The sequence below is a fragment of the Pelophylax lessonae genome (genome assembly GCF_965119305.1).
Source record: "Pelophylax lessonae genome assembly, chromosome: 2".
In the NCBI taxonomy this organism is placed as follows: domain Eukaryota; kingdom Metazoa; phylum Chordata; class Amphibia; order Anura; family Ranidae; genus Pelophylax; species Pelophylax lessonae.
In genome coordinates, this window is record NC_138769.1 from 733943202 (window position 1) to 733962315 (window position 19114).

Below are 19114 nucleotides of genomic sequence, written 5' to 3' on the forward strand. Positions count from 1 at the left end.
TGACCATGTCCCTGGCTCTTTCTTATAGCCGAAACCCCTGACTGAGGTTTAGACAGCATGTGGTTTCCTTGGTTCTTATTTTTTGGAGGAGTCTGGTCAGGGGTCTGAACCTGAGTGTGTGCAAATTTCCCTAATTTGGTAGCGGCTGCCTGGCTTACTTTAGTAGTACGCTGAGATGGCATATAAAAAAAAAGCAATGCAAAGCTTCATTATAGTGTAAATCTTTGGGTAAAAAAGAGACACCAAAAATAAACTTAGTCCGCCAGGTCATTTAACCACTTTACCAGCGGAGGATTTTGCTGTCTTACATCCAGGCCACTTTTTTGCGATTCGGCACTGTGCGATTTTAACTGACAATTGCGCGGTCGTGCGATGCCGTACCCAAACGAAATGTACGTCCTTTTTTTCCCACAAACAGAGCTTTCTTTTGGTGGTATTTGATCACCTGTGTGATTTTTACTTTTTGCGCTATAAACAAAAAAATAGCGTAAATTTTGAAAAAATAACAATATTTTTCACATTTTTTTATATGAAATTCCCCCCCAAAAAAATGTAAAAATCATTTTTTTTTTTTACATTTTTGGCCAATTTGTTTTCTTCTACCTATGTTTGGTAAAAAAAATCACAATAAACGTATTTTGATTGGTTTGCGCAAAAGTTATTGCGTTTACTAACTAAGGGAAAGATTTCTGTCATTTTTGGTGTTTTTTTTTTAACGAGTAATGGCGACGATCTGCGATATTTTTTGCCGGACTGCGACATTGCGGCGGACAGATTGGACCCTTGACTGACATTTTTGACACTTTTGGGGGTACCAGTGACATTACTACAGTAATCAGTGCTATACATATGCACTGTTACTGTAAAAATGACACTGGCAGGGAAGGGGTTAATTTTATTGGAGAGGGAGGGGTTAATGTATGCCTGGTGCTTACTGACGTGCGTGTGGGGAGGTGACTGAGTGACACAGGGACAGATCGCATGTTCAGCTACTCTGAACCCTGCAATCTGACCCTGTCTGTCACTTAGGCGATCCGCCCGCTTTGTTTACACAAGCGGGCGGATCTCCAGACTCGATTCCCCGGTCGCCGCCGCTCCTCCCCTGGCCCGACTCCCGCTGTGACTGAATACAGCGCGTGCTGCCCACAAGGGGAGGAGTCCAGCGACATAGGTCTACGTCGCTGGATGGGAACGAGCCACTTTGCCGCAGTACAGTCAATGTGACTGGTCGGCAAGTGGTTAAAGTAACTCTTATCAAAGATCCAGCATCCAATTTCCACACCTGGGGGAAGCTTGCAGCCAAAGCCCATGGTTTTCATAATTACTGTATATATGCAGGAACAGAAAGAGCAGGGAAAAGGAAGAAAAAGGGTAAATCTCACCCTTCTGAAGTCAGCAGCACACAATCACAGGGGAGGGGGACGGATGGATAGGTGGGATATCCAAGCTTCAATCTTGATTGTCCATGATTTTAATACATTATGAATGTAGTTGAATGTAGTTATGCTTAATCGCCACTTGAGGGAGGCAGAGGATCATTTCAGAACTGGAACTTTATCAGCGTCTGCCAGGGAGACTTCATAGGATCTTTATATGCCCCCGACACTCCTTATCTCCCCGACGCCGCACGGAGCCCTCTCTCACCGGACTCAGCGGCCTCGGTCAGCAGGTTCCTTCAGCGTACAGCGGCCCAGGTGAGCGAGGAGGAGGCGAGGAGAAGGATCAGCTGAGTACACACTCACATGGCGCTCTCACCTATAGGTAAGTCTTTACTAAGGATTACCTATACAGTAGGTAAAAGTTCACCCTCCTAGGTAGGTGCTAGTGAGAGAGTACAGTATCAGAGGGGCAGCAGGAAAATCTATATTGCTCTCGGATTAATGGAGAGCAGGATCTGTTAGTGAGGTCTGCTCAGTGTGCTCAGTGTGTGATTCATTGTGTTTAGAGAGTGTTTCACACTGGTCCAATAGGAAGGCATGTTGGACAGTGGGAGGAAACCTGACAAATGTATGCATAGACTTTGATAAAGTCCTGGTGATTGCAGGGGCAGGTCGCCTCAGTGCATTCTGGGATACTGTATAAAAACCAGGAGCACATGTGCTGCAAGGTCTTTGGCCGGAGAGCGGAGTCCCGGAGGGAGGGTGGTGGCTGTCTCCTCCTCTGTAGTGGTGGCATGTGACATCAGGAGGTCATCCTGAGGACCACAGGAATGGAGCTGAAGCCAGAGGTCCAGGAAAGCTAACTGAGGGGGGAGACACTGGAGACCCTAGAAAAACAGTATTGTGAGTACAGGGGATCGTGTCTCGGGGCCTGACCTGAGGAGGGCCACCCCAGAGTAGGATAGGCAGAGGATGGGTGTCAGCGGTCAAGAAAGACGATACTAGGAGAGTGTCCTGAAGATATCTTTAGTACATCAAGTCATCTGGAAAGAGATTTAACCCTAAATCCACCAAAGTGGCAAGGTGGATCAACAGATAGATGTCCTCCAAACTTTGTGAATAGTTACATAGTTACATAGTTTGTGAGGTTGAAAAAAGACATCAGTCCATCCAGTTCAACCTATGATGTGTGTGTGTGTAATTGCTGTTAACCGTACATTGTATACCCTTGTATGTTGTGGTCCTTAAGGTGCCCATCTAATAGTCTTTTGAAACTATCAATGCTCCCTGCTGATACCACTGCTTGTGAAAGAGAATTCCACATCCTTACTGCTCTGACAGTGAAGAACCCCTTACATATTTTAAGGTTAAACCATTTTTCCTCTAGTTTTAGTGAGTGGCCACGTGTCTTATTGTATTTCCTTTCTCTGAATAGTTTTTTCCATATGCTAGGGTTGCCAGTACAATATTTGTACATTGATATCATATCCCCCCTCAATCGTCTCTTCTCCAGAGAGAATAAGTTCAGTGCTTGTAGTCTTTCCTCATAGCTGATGTCCTCCATTCCCCTAATTATTTTTGTTGCCCATATGTGTGTGTGTATTTATATGTGTATGTATTATGTGTGTGTGCTTATATATATGTGTGAGTGTGTGTGTGTATGTGCTTATATATGAGTATGAATATGTGTGTGTATGTGCATACATGTGTGCTTACATGTGTGTATGTATGCCCATTAATTTTAATCCTTACCCCCTATATGTGTACAATCAGAAGTGATTTTTTTACATCTTGTTCACAGTACCAGCAAGAAAATGCTTTTCCTCTGAAAAGCGATCCTTGCTCATATTGCTTTTCAGAGGCATTTGACAGGAGGTAAAAAGGTGATATATTGCCTCCTCACCACCTGTTTTAACCCCCTAAATGCATCATCACTATGCTGAAACTGCGTGGTGGTTGTAGCGCAGCCCCCATTCACCTGGGGGTATACTTCCAGCCGCAGCCAAAGCATGAACAGTTAGGGGTGGTAAAAACACAGTTAAAGCATGTGGTTTTATCACCCCCTCAACCTCACATGTGAACAAGACCTTGGTTGACATCTGTGCAGCTGTGTGCTGCGTATAGGGCAGCAAATTAATTTCAGTGGGCTGCCCCACAGAAACACAGGGAAAAACAATTCCTTTATCCAGTGGTGTTTGGTCAATGTGGGGCGCAGGGGCGCCCCCCCCAAAAAAAAAAATAAAGTGTTCCTTTAATGGCAGTGGGGCGCCGGCCAACACTGCTGCTATGGAGAGGGTGGAGAGGGGTGGGAGTTTTGCAGTCATGTGCCTGTTTTTGTTAAGCTTGATTGGCGGCCCTTTAGATTGTGCTCAGGGCACAGAGCTCTGCGCCCTGAACACTCCCACTTATGATTCTGCGTCCTGTGATTGGTGGACGTCTGATGTCATAGGGGCGGTGCTTGGGCGTTACCTTCACTGTCTCTGCTTCCCGCCTGAGCCGGCCCAGATGTCTTTGTCTCACTCTCTGCTGCTGCTTCAGGAGGACCAGACGCCGTCGCTGAGTGAGAGGACCCAGAGCCTCAGCGTTCCCGAATCCCGACCCGACCGAGTATTGATAGCTGCTGCTGTGCGCCGAGCTTGACTGTAAGTGACTCCTCTCTGCATTGAATGGGGGCACACTGATCTCTCTGCATTGAAGGGGCACGATGATCTCTCTGCATTGAAAGGGGCAGACTGATCTCTCTGCATTGAAAGAGGCACACTGATCTCTCTGCATTGAAGGGGGCACACTGATATCTGCATTGAAGGGGGCACACTGATCTCTCTACATTGAATGGGGGCACACTGATCTCTCTGCATTGAATGGGGGCACACTGATCTCTCTGCATTTAATGGGAGCACACTGATCTCTCCGCATTGAAGGGGGGCACGATGATCTCTCTGCATTGAAAGAGGCACACTGATCTCTCTGCATTGAAAGGGGCACACTGATCTTTCTGCATTGAAGGGGGCACACTGATCTCTGCATTGAAGGGGGCACACTGATCTCTCTGCATTGATAGGGGGCACACTGATCTCTCTGCATTGAAAGGGGCACACTGATCTCTCTGCATTGAAGGGGGCACACTGATCTCTCTGCATTGAAGGGGGCACACTGATCTCTCTGCATTGAAAGGGGCACACTGATTCCTCTGCATTGAAATGGGGCACGTTGGTCATTCTGCATTGAAAGGGGGCACGCTGGTCATTCTGCATTGAATGGGGGAACGCTGGTCATTCTGCATTAAATGGGGGCGCGCTGGTCATTCTGCATTGAATGGGGGCACGCTAGTCTCTCTGCATTGAAAGGGGGCATGCTGGTCATTCTGCATTGAAAGGGGGCATGCTGGTCATTCTGCATTGAATGGGGGCACGCTGGTCATTCTGCATTGAATGGGGGCACGCTGGTTATTCTGCATTGAATGGGGGAACGCTGGTCTCTCTGCATTGAAAGGGGGCACGCTGGTCATTCTGCATTGAAAGGGGGCACGCTGCTCATTCTTTATTGAAAGGGGGCACGCTGCTCATTCTGCATTGAAAGGGGGCACGCTGGTCATTCTGCATTGAAAGGGGGCACCCTGGTCATTCTGCATTGAAAGGGGGCACGCTGGTCATTCTGTATTGAATGAGGGCACGCTGGTCATTCTGCATTGAACGGGGGCACGCTGGTCTCTCTGCATTGAATGGGGGCACGCTGGTCTCTCTGCATTGAAAGGGGGCACGCTGGGCACTCTGCATTGAAGGGGGGACACTATACCTTGATTACTGAAGGCCCCTTTCACACTTTTGTGACCTCAAAGTCACACAATTTTTTACAGCGTTTTTTGCCGCAAAAGCAATGCCTATTACATTTTTCTGTTTGCGCCCCCCCTCCAAAAAAAAATTTTTGAGCACCAGCCGCCACTGCCTTTATCTATTTTTTTCTTTAACCACTTTAGCCCCAGTCGCCACAGATGTTCGGCGGCACTCTGGCTCTCCCAGGCAAAGTCCCGTACATGTACAGCGCTCGCCTGGGAGGAGTTAAGGGGCGATCGAGCGTCGCCGGAGGCGCGCTCCTGACCCCGCTCGTCAGCGGGGAAGCTAGTGCATGTGACAGACGGCTCCCATGGCGGCCGGCTTCTCGCGATCTCCTGCCGCTGACAGAGAAGGACGGATGGCTGATGTAAACACAGCCGTCTGTACTTCTCCCTGAAGTTGTCACAGATGTCATGGGGAACTACAGTTCATTGAAGGAACCATGAATGCCAACATGTACTGTGACATACTGAAGCAGAGCATGATCCCCTCCCTTCAGACTCTGAGCAGCAGGGCAGTATTCCAACACACCTCCAAGGCAATCCCTGCCTTGCTAAAGAAGCTGAGGGTAAAGGTGATGGACTGGCCAAGCATGTCTCCAGACCTAAACCCTATTGAGCATCTGTGGTGCATCCTCAAATGGAAGGTGGAGAAGCGCAAGGTCTCTAACATCCACCAGCTCCGTGATGTCATCATGGAGGAGTGGAGGAGGACTCCAGTGGCAACCTGTGAACCCTCTTGGGCATGGAGATCACCAGAGCTTAAGGCAGTGCTAGAAAATAATGGCGGCCACACAAAACATTGAGACTTTGAGCCAAATTTGGACATTGTCACTTAAGGGTGTACTCACTTTTGTTGCCAGCGGTTTAGACATTAGTGTGTTGAGAAAGAAGCTGCATAGGAGGAACTGTGGGGGCAGCTGCATATAAAGGAACTGAGCTCTTCATTCCTCAACCCCGCTTCTCCTCCTCTCCCTCCCACAGACATTCAGCGGCTGCAGGAGGAAAATGGAGAGATGGGTTCCTCTATATCAGTGGTTCTCAATCTTTTTTCCGGTCAGGGCGCCCTTGAAAGTATTTTCAGTCTGGAGCCCCCCCAGTCTAAGACTTGGTTCACATTACTCAGTGGCACGGACTACGTGCACAATTGCGTGTGTTCCTGAAACGCAGACAAACATGCAGGGGTGTCATTCATTCTTAATTGTACCCCTACACATTTGCACACATGATGCTTTTGTGGTGCAGCACAATTAACCACTTTCAGACTGGAGGATTTGGCTGCTGAATGACCAGGCCCTATTTTGTGATTCGGCACTGCGTGACTTTAACTGACAATTGCGCGGTCGTGCGATGCTGTACCCAAACAAAATTGACGTCCTTTTTTTTCCACAAACAGAGCTTTCTTTTGGTGGAATTTGATCACCTGTGCGATTTTTATTTTTTGCGCTATAAACAAAAAAAAGCGACAATTTTGGAAAAAAAAACAATATTTTTCACATTTTTTTATATGAAATTCTCAAAAAAAATGTAAAAATCAAAATGTTTTTACATTGTAGGCCAATTTGTTTTCTGCTACACATTTTTGGTAAAAAAAATTGCAATAAGCGTATTTTGATTGGTTTGCGCAAAAGTTATTGCGTTTACTAACTACGGGAAAGATCTATGTCATTTTTATTGTTTTTTTTTTTTACTAGTAATGGCTGCGATCTGCGATTTTTTGCGGGACTGCGACATTGCGGCGGACAGATCGGACACCCAACTGACATTTTTGACACTTGGGGTACCAGTGACATTACTACAGTAATCAGTGCTAAAAATATGCAACTGTTAATGTAAAAATGCAACTGGCAGGGAAGGGGTTAACCCTGCTGGTGATCGAGGGGTTAAATGTGACCCTAGGGACGTGATTCTAACTGTGGGGGGGGGGGGCGTGGCTTGTGAAGTCATCACAGAGACATGCGATCCTATATAGCAGGATGCTATATAGCAGTGCCGGCAGCACTCATGCAGCCCCAGACCATGACACTCCCACCACCATGCCTGACTTTAGACAAGACACACTTGTCTTTATACTCCTCACCTGGTTGACGCCACACACGCCTGACACCATCTGAACCAAATACATTTATCTTGGTCTTATCAGACCCAGTGCTGTATCTTGGCCTAGGCCAACAAGGCCCAGGCCTAGGGCGGCACTTTGCAGGGGGGCAGCAAAAAAGCTGCACCCCGCACACAAAAAAAAAAAAAAAAAAAAAGTCCAGGAGGCAAATAAGTCTGGCTCCCACATAAAGTAGTCACACTGCTACCTGCTGGTATGATAATACCGGTGGGTGAGGACATTCGGACAGACCGCAGGCCGCCAACCACACCGAATACAACTGGCCTGATGGCCCCCAATGCCAATAAGTGTGGCACTGCAGCCTAATGCTCCGCCTACCCTCCTCCGCCCCCAGGTATGGCAGGCATCATGTCAATAATATAATTGAATTTCTGTAAACATCCTTGTCCTTGAGCGAGAATACTGAATTGCATCATATACATACAATTAAGGCTTTTAATTGTATATGATGGCAATAATATTTTGGACCTGCTCACCTCATATGTGCTATCGCAATATGTCACTGGATTAGTAAGATTATTCCGATCTTATAAGATATTTGGACTTGTGTTTGCTGCCACTGCTTATTTCACTTATTTGTATAATGACTATGGACATTCTAGTCATTATACAAATAAGTGAAAATATTCCTATAATTACAAACAGTGGCAGCAAACACAAGTCCAAATATCTTAGGCTGCACTAATGGGCTGCATTGGTGACCACTTATGGGGCTGTACTGATGGCCACTGATGAGGCTGCACTGATGGGCAGTAATCAGGCGGCACTGATAAGGCTGCACTGATGAGCACTGATGAGGCTGAACTTATGGGAACTGATGAGGCTACGCTGATGGGCACTAATACACTGTGGTTGTGGTCTGTGGTTTACAGATGACAGAATGGGTCAGAAACAGGAAGGGGTGTGGCCTTTACAGGGAGGGGTGGGTCATATTTAAAATGAGGGGGTGCACAAGTTTAGTCAGGCCTAGGGCAGCACAAAACCTAAATACACCACTGATCAGACCACAGGACATGGTTCCAGTAATCCATGTCCTTAGTCTGCTTGTCTTCAGCAAACTGTTTGTGAGCTTACTTGTGCATCATCATTAGAAGAGGCTTCCTTCTGGGACGACAGCCATGCAGACCAATTTGATGCAGTGTGAGGCGTATGGTCTGAGCACTGACAGGCTGACCCCCCACCCCTTCAACCTCTGCAGCAATGCTGGCAGCACTCATACTGTATATGTTTTGTCATTGATTAAAATTTCTTATGCCAATTGTTGGCATCACATAATTTTCTTTGCATATTTCATGGCAATTGTTTTAAACACACTTACAATATGAAGTTAGCGCCTCAACACTAATTAAAACACTAATTTTGGGACAAACAATATTGATGGCAGCAGCTGAGCACATATTCACAAATAGGAATTACATCTAGGAGGCGCCGTTTTACTGATACAAAGTTTATCACTGTGGCTACTCTTTATAGAACTGGGCACCCAGCCAAAATGACTCCCAAGGCACAACACAGAATCCTCAACGAGGTAAAGAAGACCCCATGACTGACAGCTAAAGGCTTGAACACATCGCTAGGACTGGCAAACACCCCTGGTCCAGGGCTGTTAGGATAGCTTGTGTGTTTTTGTATTGATTACATTGATTATGACATTATGTTCTTTATTTTTACAGGAGGGAAATCCAGTAAATGTGTGGACAGTGGAGGTAAGCATGAAACCCTTTTTCAAACTGATCTTGTATTTATGATGTCCCCTTACTGCATCCCATCAATCTTAACAACCTAAGACCCATCCCCTTGCTCCAATTTACTCATAGAACATCTAGTCTACAACTGTCTAAGCTACAATTTCACGTATAATGACCTTCTTGACCCATTACAGTCTTGAGTTCACCTGCAAAATTCCACAGAAATGGCTAAAACCAATATCCACTATTCTGTATTCTCTTAGATCTCTCTGCTACTTTGATACAGTTGACCACCCCCTCCTCAAACAACTCCACTCCCTAGGCCCTCATGACTCTGCTCTTTGGTGATTCTCCTTTTACCTATCTCATCTCAACTTTAGTGTCACTTACAACTCAACCTCCTCCTCTCCTTTTCCTCTTTTTGTTGGGGTCCTCCAAGGTTCTGTCCTCAGATCTCTTCTATTCTCTTGTTACACCTTCTCCCTGTGTCAACGCCCACTCCCACAGCTTCCACTACCATTTCTATGCCGATGACACCCAAATCTATATTTCATCTATACTTTCTATATGTAATTTCTGCATCAACCCATCCCTAACAGTATTACCTTTTAAATCACTTGACCATTCCTTTTAGATTGTAAGCTCTACTGAGCAGGGCCCTCTGATCCATGTTGAATTTAATTGTATTGTAACTGTAGCATCTCCCTCCATTTTGTAAAGTGCTGTGGAAATTGTTGGTGCCATATCAATTCTGTATAATAATAATAATAACAATAATAATGTCACAAAAAAGGTAAAGCTATATTGATTACTTAACTGCCCACAACATCACAGAGAATGTACAGTTCTACTTTCCAAGACACAATGTAGGACCAAAATTTATATTGAAAAGGTTGAGTAGAGTTCAGGACAGGAGCAGAGTAATTTTTCTGTTATGGGGAATCATGTTGGAGGTATGATATCCCAGTGTAGCACTACTCCCTTGGGAGCTGCTTGAAGCGGATTCCCCTGGGTTACTCTTAGCAACGATTTGTGAAGTCTTAGTACTTTAAGTGCTTGGCTCAGTCAGAAAACAGTCCAGGGAATTTGTTTTTTGTTGTTTTAATTTTAGATCTTGGGATGGAAGAAGGGATGAGTGGGATACTCCAACTTAGTAACTATGCACAACTTGAGGATTTCTAGATATGTTGAATGTGGCAAGGCCGCTGCTTCACCTTGCCACTGAAGCGAAGTATCTGAAAGGAAAACTACTTAGTAGATTACTCTTCAGGGTTCTACTTGACACCCCCTTTACTCTACTCTTCAGGGTTCTATTTGGCACCCCCTTTTACTATCACTGCTTGCGTGAGCTGACCTTCTGTCCACTGACCTCTCTGGAGTGGTCCCCCTTCCTTGGCAGACCCCTTGACTGGTACTCACGGAGACTGTTTTTTCCAGGTAGCTCTGCCCTCAGCTCCACCATCAGCTTTTCCAGGACCTTCAAGGCTCAGCTCCACACCTGGCTCACTAGACCAACTGCCTGTGACCACTTCCCTCAGCATGCAGGAGGAGAGACAGCCGTCACCCTCCTCCTAGGACTCTGCTTCCCACCAAAGATGCCCTGTCACATGTGCCCTTGGCTTTTATTATAAATCCCAGGATGCACTGCGGTGGTGCCCTCTCACTGGGACTGTCACAAAAGCCTGTGTGTCACTGGCTGGGTTTCGTCCACTGTCCAACAGATTCTCCTATTGGATACAGTGGGGACACTCCTTCCGACCAAGTGAATCACACATGGACACATGCAACAGGCCAAACTAACAATCCTGCTCCCTGATAAGCAGAAGAGCACACAATGCTTTTATTCTAGCACCTATCTAGGAGGGTGCTACACCATTAATAAGTATAATCAGAAAGGTAGATAGAGGGTCGGGTTCAGAGTATTTTCTACATCTTTGAGGGTTATGTTGGAGGGTGTGATATGCCAGTAATAGGTGTAATTGGAAAGGTAGATAGATGGTCTGGAATGGAGTAGATGGTCTGGAATGGAGTATTTTCTACGTCATGGAAGGAAATGTCAGAGGTGTGATATCCCAGTGGTGGGTATAATCAGAAAGATAGAAAAAAGGTCAGGAACAGAGTACTTTCTACCTCATGGGGGAATTGGAAAGGTAGATAGAAGGTCAGGAGCAGATAATTTTCTATCTTATGGAGGTTCATGTTGGAGGAGGGATATCCCAGTGGTGGATGTAATCAGAAAGGAAGAGAAGTTTAGGAGCAAAGTGTTTTCTATAAAATGGAAGGTCATGTTGGAAGTGATATATTCTGGCAGTGGATGTAATCAGAAAGGTAGAGAGAAGGTCAGGAGCAGAGAATTTTCTAATTTATGGAGGTCTCACATTAAGGGTCATAATTCTTTTTCTTTTAAATTTATGATCTTGTTCTTAATCATTACTAGGGGTGATCGAACGGTTCGGGTCGACCATCGGTTCGACCCGAACATTGGCTGGTACAGGAAATTGGCTTTAAAAGCCCGTGATTGGACCAGAACCATCAGTAAAAGCCAATTGAGGGGGCAGGAGAATGCTAGGAATGTGATTGGAGTGACCAGGGGGTCCAGAGGCCAATCATTAGTGAATACGCCCCCCAGTATATAACATAGCCCCGCCAAATTCCTAGCATTGTAATACAGGGAAGAGAGTGGAAGCAGTTCTGTTACTTCTGCTTCAAAGTGTAATTTAGCAATTATTAGTGTGAGGAAAGGGATATCTAGTGTAGTTAGAGTGCTTTTTTCCACTTTAGTTAGATTCAAAAATCTAGTTTCTGTAGGGAAAGTGTTAAGTGTCAGGGTGACCGTAGTGTAGTGTAGGGTTAACTGACTCTGACTGCTATGCCAGGGTGAACAAACCCTTCCATGTCAGGGTGACCGCTATAGAGAACAGATTGTTTCTCTTAGGTCACTTATAGAACCGGATAGTGGCTTCTCCCCTGTCAGCCTGCTTTTTGCTGCAGGCGTTTATAGGGCTTTTTTGAGGACATGTTTGGAGTCAGGCATGACATCTGAACTTGTGTGTAGGGGTATATACACACACACACATGTATGTATGTATATATACACATACAGGATATAGGTGTGAAAATAGCAGAACCCTATGCTTGCGCTAATGAAATAATTAATTATGTGTAAGTGTATAAATACATATAACATGTGTATATATACCCCTATACACAAGTTCAGATGTTTTGCCTGCCTCCAAAGACCCCAAAAAAATGCCCAAAAAAACGCCTGCACCAAAAAAAAAAAACGCCCCGGTGTGTTATTGCAGGCTTTTTTTTTGGGCATTTTTTTGGGGTCTTTGGAGGCAGGCATGACATCTGAACTTCTGTATAGGGGTATATATATATATATATATATATATATATATATATACACACCTACACATATATAGGTGTGATAGTAGCAGAAATCTATGCTTGCGCTAATTAAATAATTAACACCCATATGGCTCCGCTCCTATCACACCTATATATGTGTAAGTGTATAAATACATATAAGTATGTGTGTATATATACCCCTATACACAAGTTCAGATGTTATGCCTGCCTCCAAAGACCCCAAAAAAATGCCTGCAACAACACACCTGGGCGTTTTTTTTTTTTTTTGGTGCTAGCGTTTTTTTGGGCATTTTTTTGGCGTCTTTGGAGGCAGGCATAATATCTGAACTTCTGTATAGGGGTATATATACACACATACTTATATGTATTTATACACTTACATATATATAGGTGTGATAGGAGCGGAGCCATATGGGTGTTAATTATTTCATTAGCGCAAGCATAGATTTCTGCTACTTTCATACCTATAAATATGTAGGTGTGTATATACATATAAGTATGTGTGTATATATACCCCTACAAAGAAGTTCAGATGTTATGCCTGCCTCCAAAGACGCCCAAAAAAATGCCCAAAAAAACGCCCAGGTGTGTTGTTGCAGGCATTTTTTTAGGGTCTTTGGAGGCAGGCAAAACATCTGAACGTCTGTATAGGGGTATATATACACACATGTTATATGTATTTATACACTTACACATATATAGGTGTGATAGGAGAGAAGCCATATGGGTGTTAATTTTTAGATTAGCGCAAGCATAGGTTTCTGCTCCTTTCACACCTATATATGTGTATGTATATATGTAACATTGGCCTCAATGGGAAATCTTGGTCACCTTGGTCACTACTCCCGATTTTTAACATTGTCCTCAATGGAGAATCTTGGTCACCTTGGTATAGTACTACTCCTGATTTTTAACATTGGCCTCAATGGAGAATCTTGGTCAACTTGGTATGGCACTGCTCCCTGTCTAACATTTGCATCTATGGGAAATCTTGGTCAGCTTAGTAAGGCACTACTCCCTATCTAGCACTCTCCTGAACCCTGTGCATAATGCACTCCAGAACCCTGCATTCTGTATCTAGCATTCTCCTGAACGTATCCCTGACCCCTGCACTCTGTACGTAATGCATTCCTGACCCCTACACTCTGTATGGGGATGGGGTTGTGAATTTGTGGAGGGATTTGGGGGGTTGTGCTGTGAGGGGTGATTGGGAGGGATTTCTGCTAGGAAGAGGGATTGGGGGAGGGGGTGATAATATAATTTTGATATTTTCGGTGGAGGGGGGGGGGGCCCTGTCAGGTAGGCTGTATGGGGCCCCAGGATTTCTAGCGGCAGCCCTGGCTCCAGCCCAGGATCAGCCTCCTTGCCTTGTCCCCTTCTACCCCTCCTAACTGTCACCCCTCTACTCTTCTCTGATGCCTGCACCTCCAATACTCCGCCCACCTCTATGCAGACACCTGCCTGCGCCTGACTGGTACGATCCTGGCTCACCTCCGGTATGAACATTCGTCTCAGTGTTGCCAGCTGCTTCCCTAGATTCAGGACCTGAGCTTCCAGGGAAGCAACTTGCTTACATTTTGCGCATTTGTATTTGCCTCGATCGTATGACCGAGGAACGCACACATATCACAAGATGTACACCGAGTCGCATCTCCACACCCGCCAGGCATTGTACCTACTAATCTAATCTAATGGGGATTCAGTGATTTAAGTCTATCCTATGTGGCTATTTCCTGGATTCCTAACTCTACCTTCTCACCCTCTGGTACTCCGCTACCTTCACTTGACACTCACAATCTCACAGCCCGGTCAGTCGCACAACACTCCCAGTCGCACCACCCGGTCAGTCGCACAACACTCACAGTCGCACAACACTCACAGTCGCACAGCCCGGTCAGTCACACCCCACTGCCAGTCGCACCACACTCACAGTCACACAGCCCGGTCAGTCGCACAACACTCTCAGTTGCCCAACACTCTCAGTCGGACAGCCCGGTCAGTCGCACAACACTCTCAGTCGCCCAACACTCTCAGTCGCACAGCCCGGTCAGTCGCACAGCCCGGTCAGTCGCACAACACTCACAGTCGCACAACTCTCACAGTCGCACAACACTCACAGACACATAACACAGAATCATTACATTTAATGTTGTATTTTCTCAGAATCTCCTTGATGTTTATTGCAGGGACCCAGGTGTTTTCATCCCTGGCTGTTGTAGCTCTTCTGCTTTGCCAAGTCATCATATTTAGCTGAATGGCAACCACTGTGTGCTGAAGACCTCGTATACAGACATACAATCGTAAACAATCAGTCTGCTTATATCAATCTGGAGAGGTTGACATATCTGTCCCCAAAGGCATCCGCAAGGGGGGGGGCAAGGGGGAGAGGCCCCCCCCCCCCCGGAATAACAGCTCCATTCCCCAATACAGTATCTGATTCCACACACACAATAGCTGTTTCATTCTGTGCAGTGCAGCACTGATCGCCGCCAAGTCACCAACTCGATCCGCCCGCCGGCTCTGGCTTCCTCCTCTCTCCGTCCTTAGCTGCCCTTCCGACAGCTGCAGGGGGTGGGCTGGAGATTCCCTGCTGATGTCAGTCAGGAGGGGCGGGGCTGTGACCCATGGAGGAGAGAGGAGCCTCAGCCTGCCCTGGAGAGAGGAAGTGGGACTCAGAGTCGGGGACACACACGTGACATGAGTAGTGTTGAGCGAACACGGACTGTATTATTCGGGTTCGTACCGAATAATTGAATTTTTGTTACCCCAACACGGACGCGAAAACTTTACTGTATGTTCGGGTTTAAAATCCGTGTTCGGTAATTTTATTTCCTGTTTTGTATGTAATGGCGCGCTTTTAATGGCGGGCTTTCAACAGCCAATCAACAAGCGTTTAACTGGTGTGCCTTAAGCCATCCCAGCCATGCCTACAAATGTATTAGTAGCTGTGATTGGCCATCTGAAGCATGTGACCCATGTCTTTATAAGTTCAAGAGACCCAGCGCGCTCCCTCATTCTGCTGTAGTATAGGGAGAGAGCACACATCATACTTGCTGGCTGCTGATTAGGGACAGACAGTGAAAAATTGTATTGTGTCTGAAAAGAATGCAGGGACAGGTCAGAGTGTAGGCAGGGAAAGTTATTTGAGCATTTTAGGGACAGGCTGCAGAGATTAGGCAGGGACAGTCTACATCGATTTTGCTGTGTGGGGGGTGGTGCAGTGAACAATCTTTTTGAGCATTTTAGGGACAGGCTGGAGCGATTAGGCAGGGACAGTCTACATCGATTTTGCTGTGTGGGGGGTGGTGCAGTGAACAATCTTTTTGAGCATTTTAGGGACAGGCTGGAGCGATTAGGCAGGTACAGTCTACATCGATTTTGCTGTGTGGGGGGTGGTGCAGTGAACAATCTTTTTGAGCATTTTAGGGACAGGCTGCAGAGATTAGGCAGGGACAGTCTACATCGATGTTGCTGTGTGGCGGTGGTGCATTGAACGATCAGTGCACCACCGCCACCACCAGTGCTGGGAGATGTATCTGAAATTCAGACTCACCAGACGCCTATGCTCAACCACTCTCATGAACTAGCCAACAGCATATAGTAAAATCAGATTTCCTCCAGATCTTTGATTTGTGCTGCAAAGACTCCTCTGGAAGATTTCCTGGTAAATTTATAGTGAGTCTGAATTTCAGATACTTCTCCCGGCACTGTGTGGTGGTGGGAAGCAAGGGTGGTCCCCATAAGTCGCACCTGTGATCCTTCATGTTTGCACTTTCATTGCTCTATGCACTTTATACCTATGGACTTTATGGACTCCTATTGATGTGATTTCATGCTTTTATGTATTTATGATTTTATGCTTATATTTATCAAATCTGATTCATATATTTTGGTATATGTTATCATCCAATTTATTTGGTAAGAGGTTATCACCATCCCTGCGCTACTGAAATTCGAATGAAAAAGCCAGCTCCTGTTTTTTATGGATGAATTTTATTTTTTATTATAGGAAAAAAATAATTAATTTTTTATCTGCAAGGTGCTGTGCCACCCTATATGAGTGGTGGGCAGTGGGCACAGTACAGTCTGTGGACCTGACACTCACTGGCAGGCAACTGCAATTATATTACAGAGGAAAAATTAAATGAATGTTTTATCTGTAAGGTTCTGTGCCACCCCAAATGAGTGGTGGGCAGTGGGCACAGTACAGTCTGTGGACCTGACACTCATTGGCAGGCAACTGCAATTATATTACAGAGGAAAAATTAAATGATTTTTTTATCTGCAAGGTGCTGTGCCACCCTATATGGGTGCCGGGCACTGGCAGTGGGCACAGTTCAGTCAGTTGGCCTGACACACACTAGCAGGCAACTGCAATTATATTAAAGGGTAAAAATTAAATGACTTTTTTATCTGCAAGATACTGTGCACCCCGATATGAGTGGTTTGCACACAGTACAGTCTGTATATATATATATATATATATATATATATATATATATATATATATATATATATAAAAATAAAAACAGACTGATGTACCAGCCCTAAAAATGGCTTTTTTGGGGTGCTGTCAGGACACTGTCCTTACAGCAGGAGTGGACACAGAACACTGGCCTAGTTAATGATTTCCCTATTCAGCAGCAGCAGCAGCACTCTCCCTGCTCTAACTAACTCTGCAGCTTCAGAATGAATCTAAGATGGATGCTGCCCTTGCTTTTTTATAGGAGGTGGGAGGGTGTGGGAGGGAGGGTATGCTGATTGGCTGGAATGTGTCTGCTGACTGTGAGATACAGGGTCAAAGTTTGCTCAATGATGATGTATAGGGGGCGGACCGAACATCGCATATGTTCGCCCGCCGAGGAGAATGCGAACAAGTGATGTTCGCCGGGAACTGTTCGCCGGCGAATAGTTCGGGACATCTCTATTGATCAGTCTTAGTGCTATACGGCACATAAGACCCACTACTTCTGGTAAGTGACCCATCTTTAAAGATTCACAGAAAAAAGGATTCTTGCCACTAAAAGTCATGAGCCGTATTGAATAAACTATGCACAGAGCACCTGCACTTTAAGAAGATTTGCATAATAAATCATTTGGACTTTACTAATCATTGTCACTATTTTTGATGGACTTTCAATCAATTGCACTTTATTCATTTAATTAACTATATTTTTATTTATTTATTTGCACTAGTGTTATATTTATTGATCATTTGCACTATTGTATGGTTCAACACTGGAATATCCACCTATATATTTATGCAATTTCCTATATTTGATTTATATATATTGTGAGGATTAGCTCGGTGGTAGGCGTGGATGACCCCTTGGGGGGGTGCGTTTTCACAGAGAGATAGCCTAGAAGTGCTTGCAAACAACAGTTTGGTTTATTAATGCAATTTTCTTCACCAGACTGCAAGCGTCAAAAACAGCAAAATAAAATAAAACACCAAAATAAATCCTTGCCTCTGTGGGCGGCTACCTTCTCACACTGGAACCTACCTAAGAGTCTGTCCCCAACCTACTGTTGGGCAGACTTGGCTGATCGTACAGCAGACTCTCAATAGTCCATGTTTTATCTCTTCACACAGCACATGTTCATTTAACAGGTCCCTTTTCCTCTTCTCATTGAACATGTCCCTTTGCTTGTCTCTTCACATAGCAAACAGTTCATTTATTTCTTCCACATAGAAATAGTTCAAGACCTCACCTTGAGCAGTCTTCACACTTGTTAACCACTTACCTACTGTGCACTTAAACACCCTTCCCATCCAGGCCAATTTTCAGCTTTCAGCGCTGTCACACTTTGACTGACAATTGCGCGGTCATGCTACACTGTACCCATATGAAATTTTTATCATTTTTTTCACACAAATAGAGCTTTCTTTTGGTGGTATTTAATCATCTCTGGGTTTTTTATTTTTTACAAAAAAAAAGAATAAAGACAGAAAATTTTGAAAAAAAAAAAAAAAGCTTTTCTTATTTTCTGCAAGTAAATTTTGAAAATAAATTTTTCTCCTTCACTGATGTGCGCTGATGAGGCGGCACTGATGGGCACTGATAGGCTGCACTGATGGGCACTGATGAGGTGGCACTTATGGGCACTGATGAGGTGGCACTTATGGGCACTGATGAGGAGGTACTAATATGCCGCACTGATGAGCACTGATAGGTGGCATTGATAGGCGGCACTGATAGGCGGCACTGATGAGCACTGAGAGGTGGCACTGCTGGGCACTGAGAGGTGGCACTGAGAGGTGGCACTGCTGGGCACTGAGAGGCGGCACTGATGGGTGGCACTGATGGGCACTGAGAGGCGGCACTGATGGGCACTGGTGGATGGCACTGATGAGCACTGATGGGCGGCACTGATGAGCACTGATGGGCAGCACCATCAGTGCCCACACTCAGTGCCCATAGTGCTGCCAGTCAGTGCTCATCAGTGCCTAGATGAGCAGGCACTGATGGGCACTGACTGGCAGCACTATGGGCACTGATTGTGGGCATTGATGGGGGACACTGATGGCGGGCACTGTGGGCACTGTTGGGGGCAATTTGTATGTTTTTTTACCTTTTAGTAATCAGGGCACTGGTGATCAGTGCCCTGATTACATGTCTCTGTGTCCCCAGCAGCTGACGGCTCCCCCTCCTTCCTCACACTGCAGTCTCTGTGTAAGGAAGGAGCGCCGGCGATGAGAGATGATCTCATATGTTTACAT

General features: G+C 45.5%; 1 protein-coding gene across 1 annotated transcript in view; it reads left to right on the top strand.

The window, feature by feature from the left end:
* The window catches only part of LOC309547576 (ecto-ADP-ribosyltransferase 5-like), a 295670-nt gene extending 280925 nt beyond the window's left edge, over nt 1-14745 (top strand). The window contains exon 5 of the mRNA XM_082247448.1: nt 14580-14745. Within this exon, the coding sequence (XP_082103574.1) occupies nt 14580-14647 (68 nt within the window). The 3' untranslated portion in view covers nt 14648-14745. The remainder of the gene's footprint in view (nt 1-14579) is intronic.
* Nucleotides 14746-19114: the final 4369 nt, after the last annotated feature.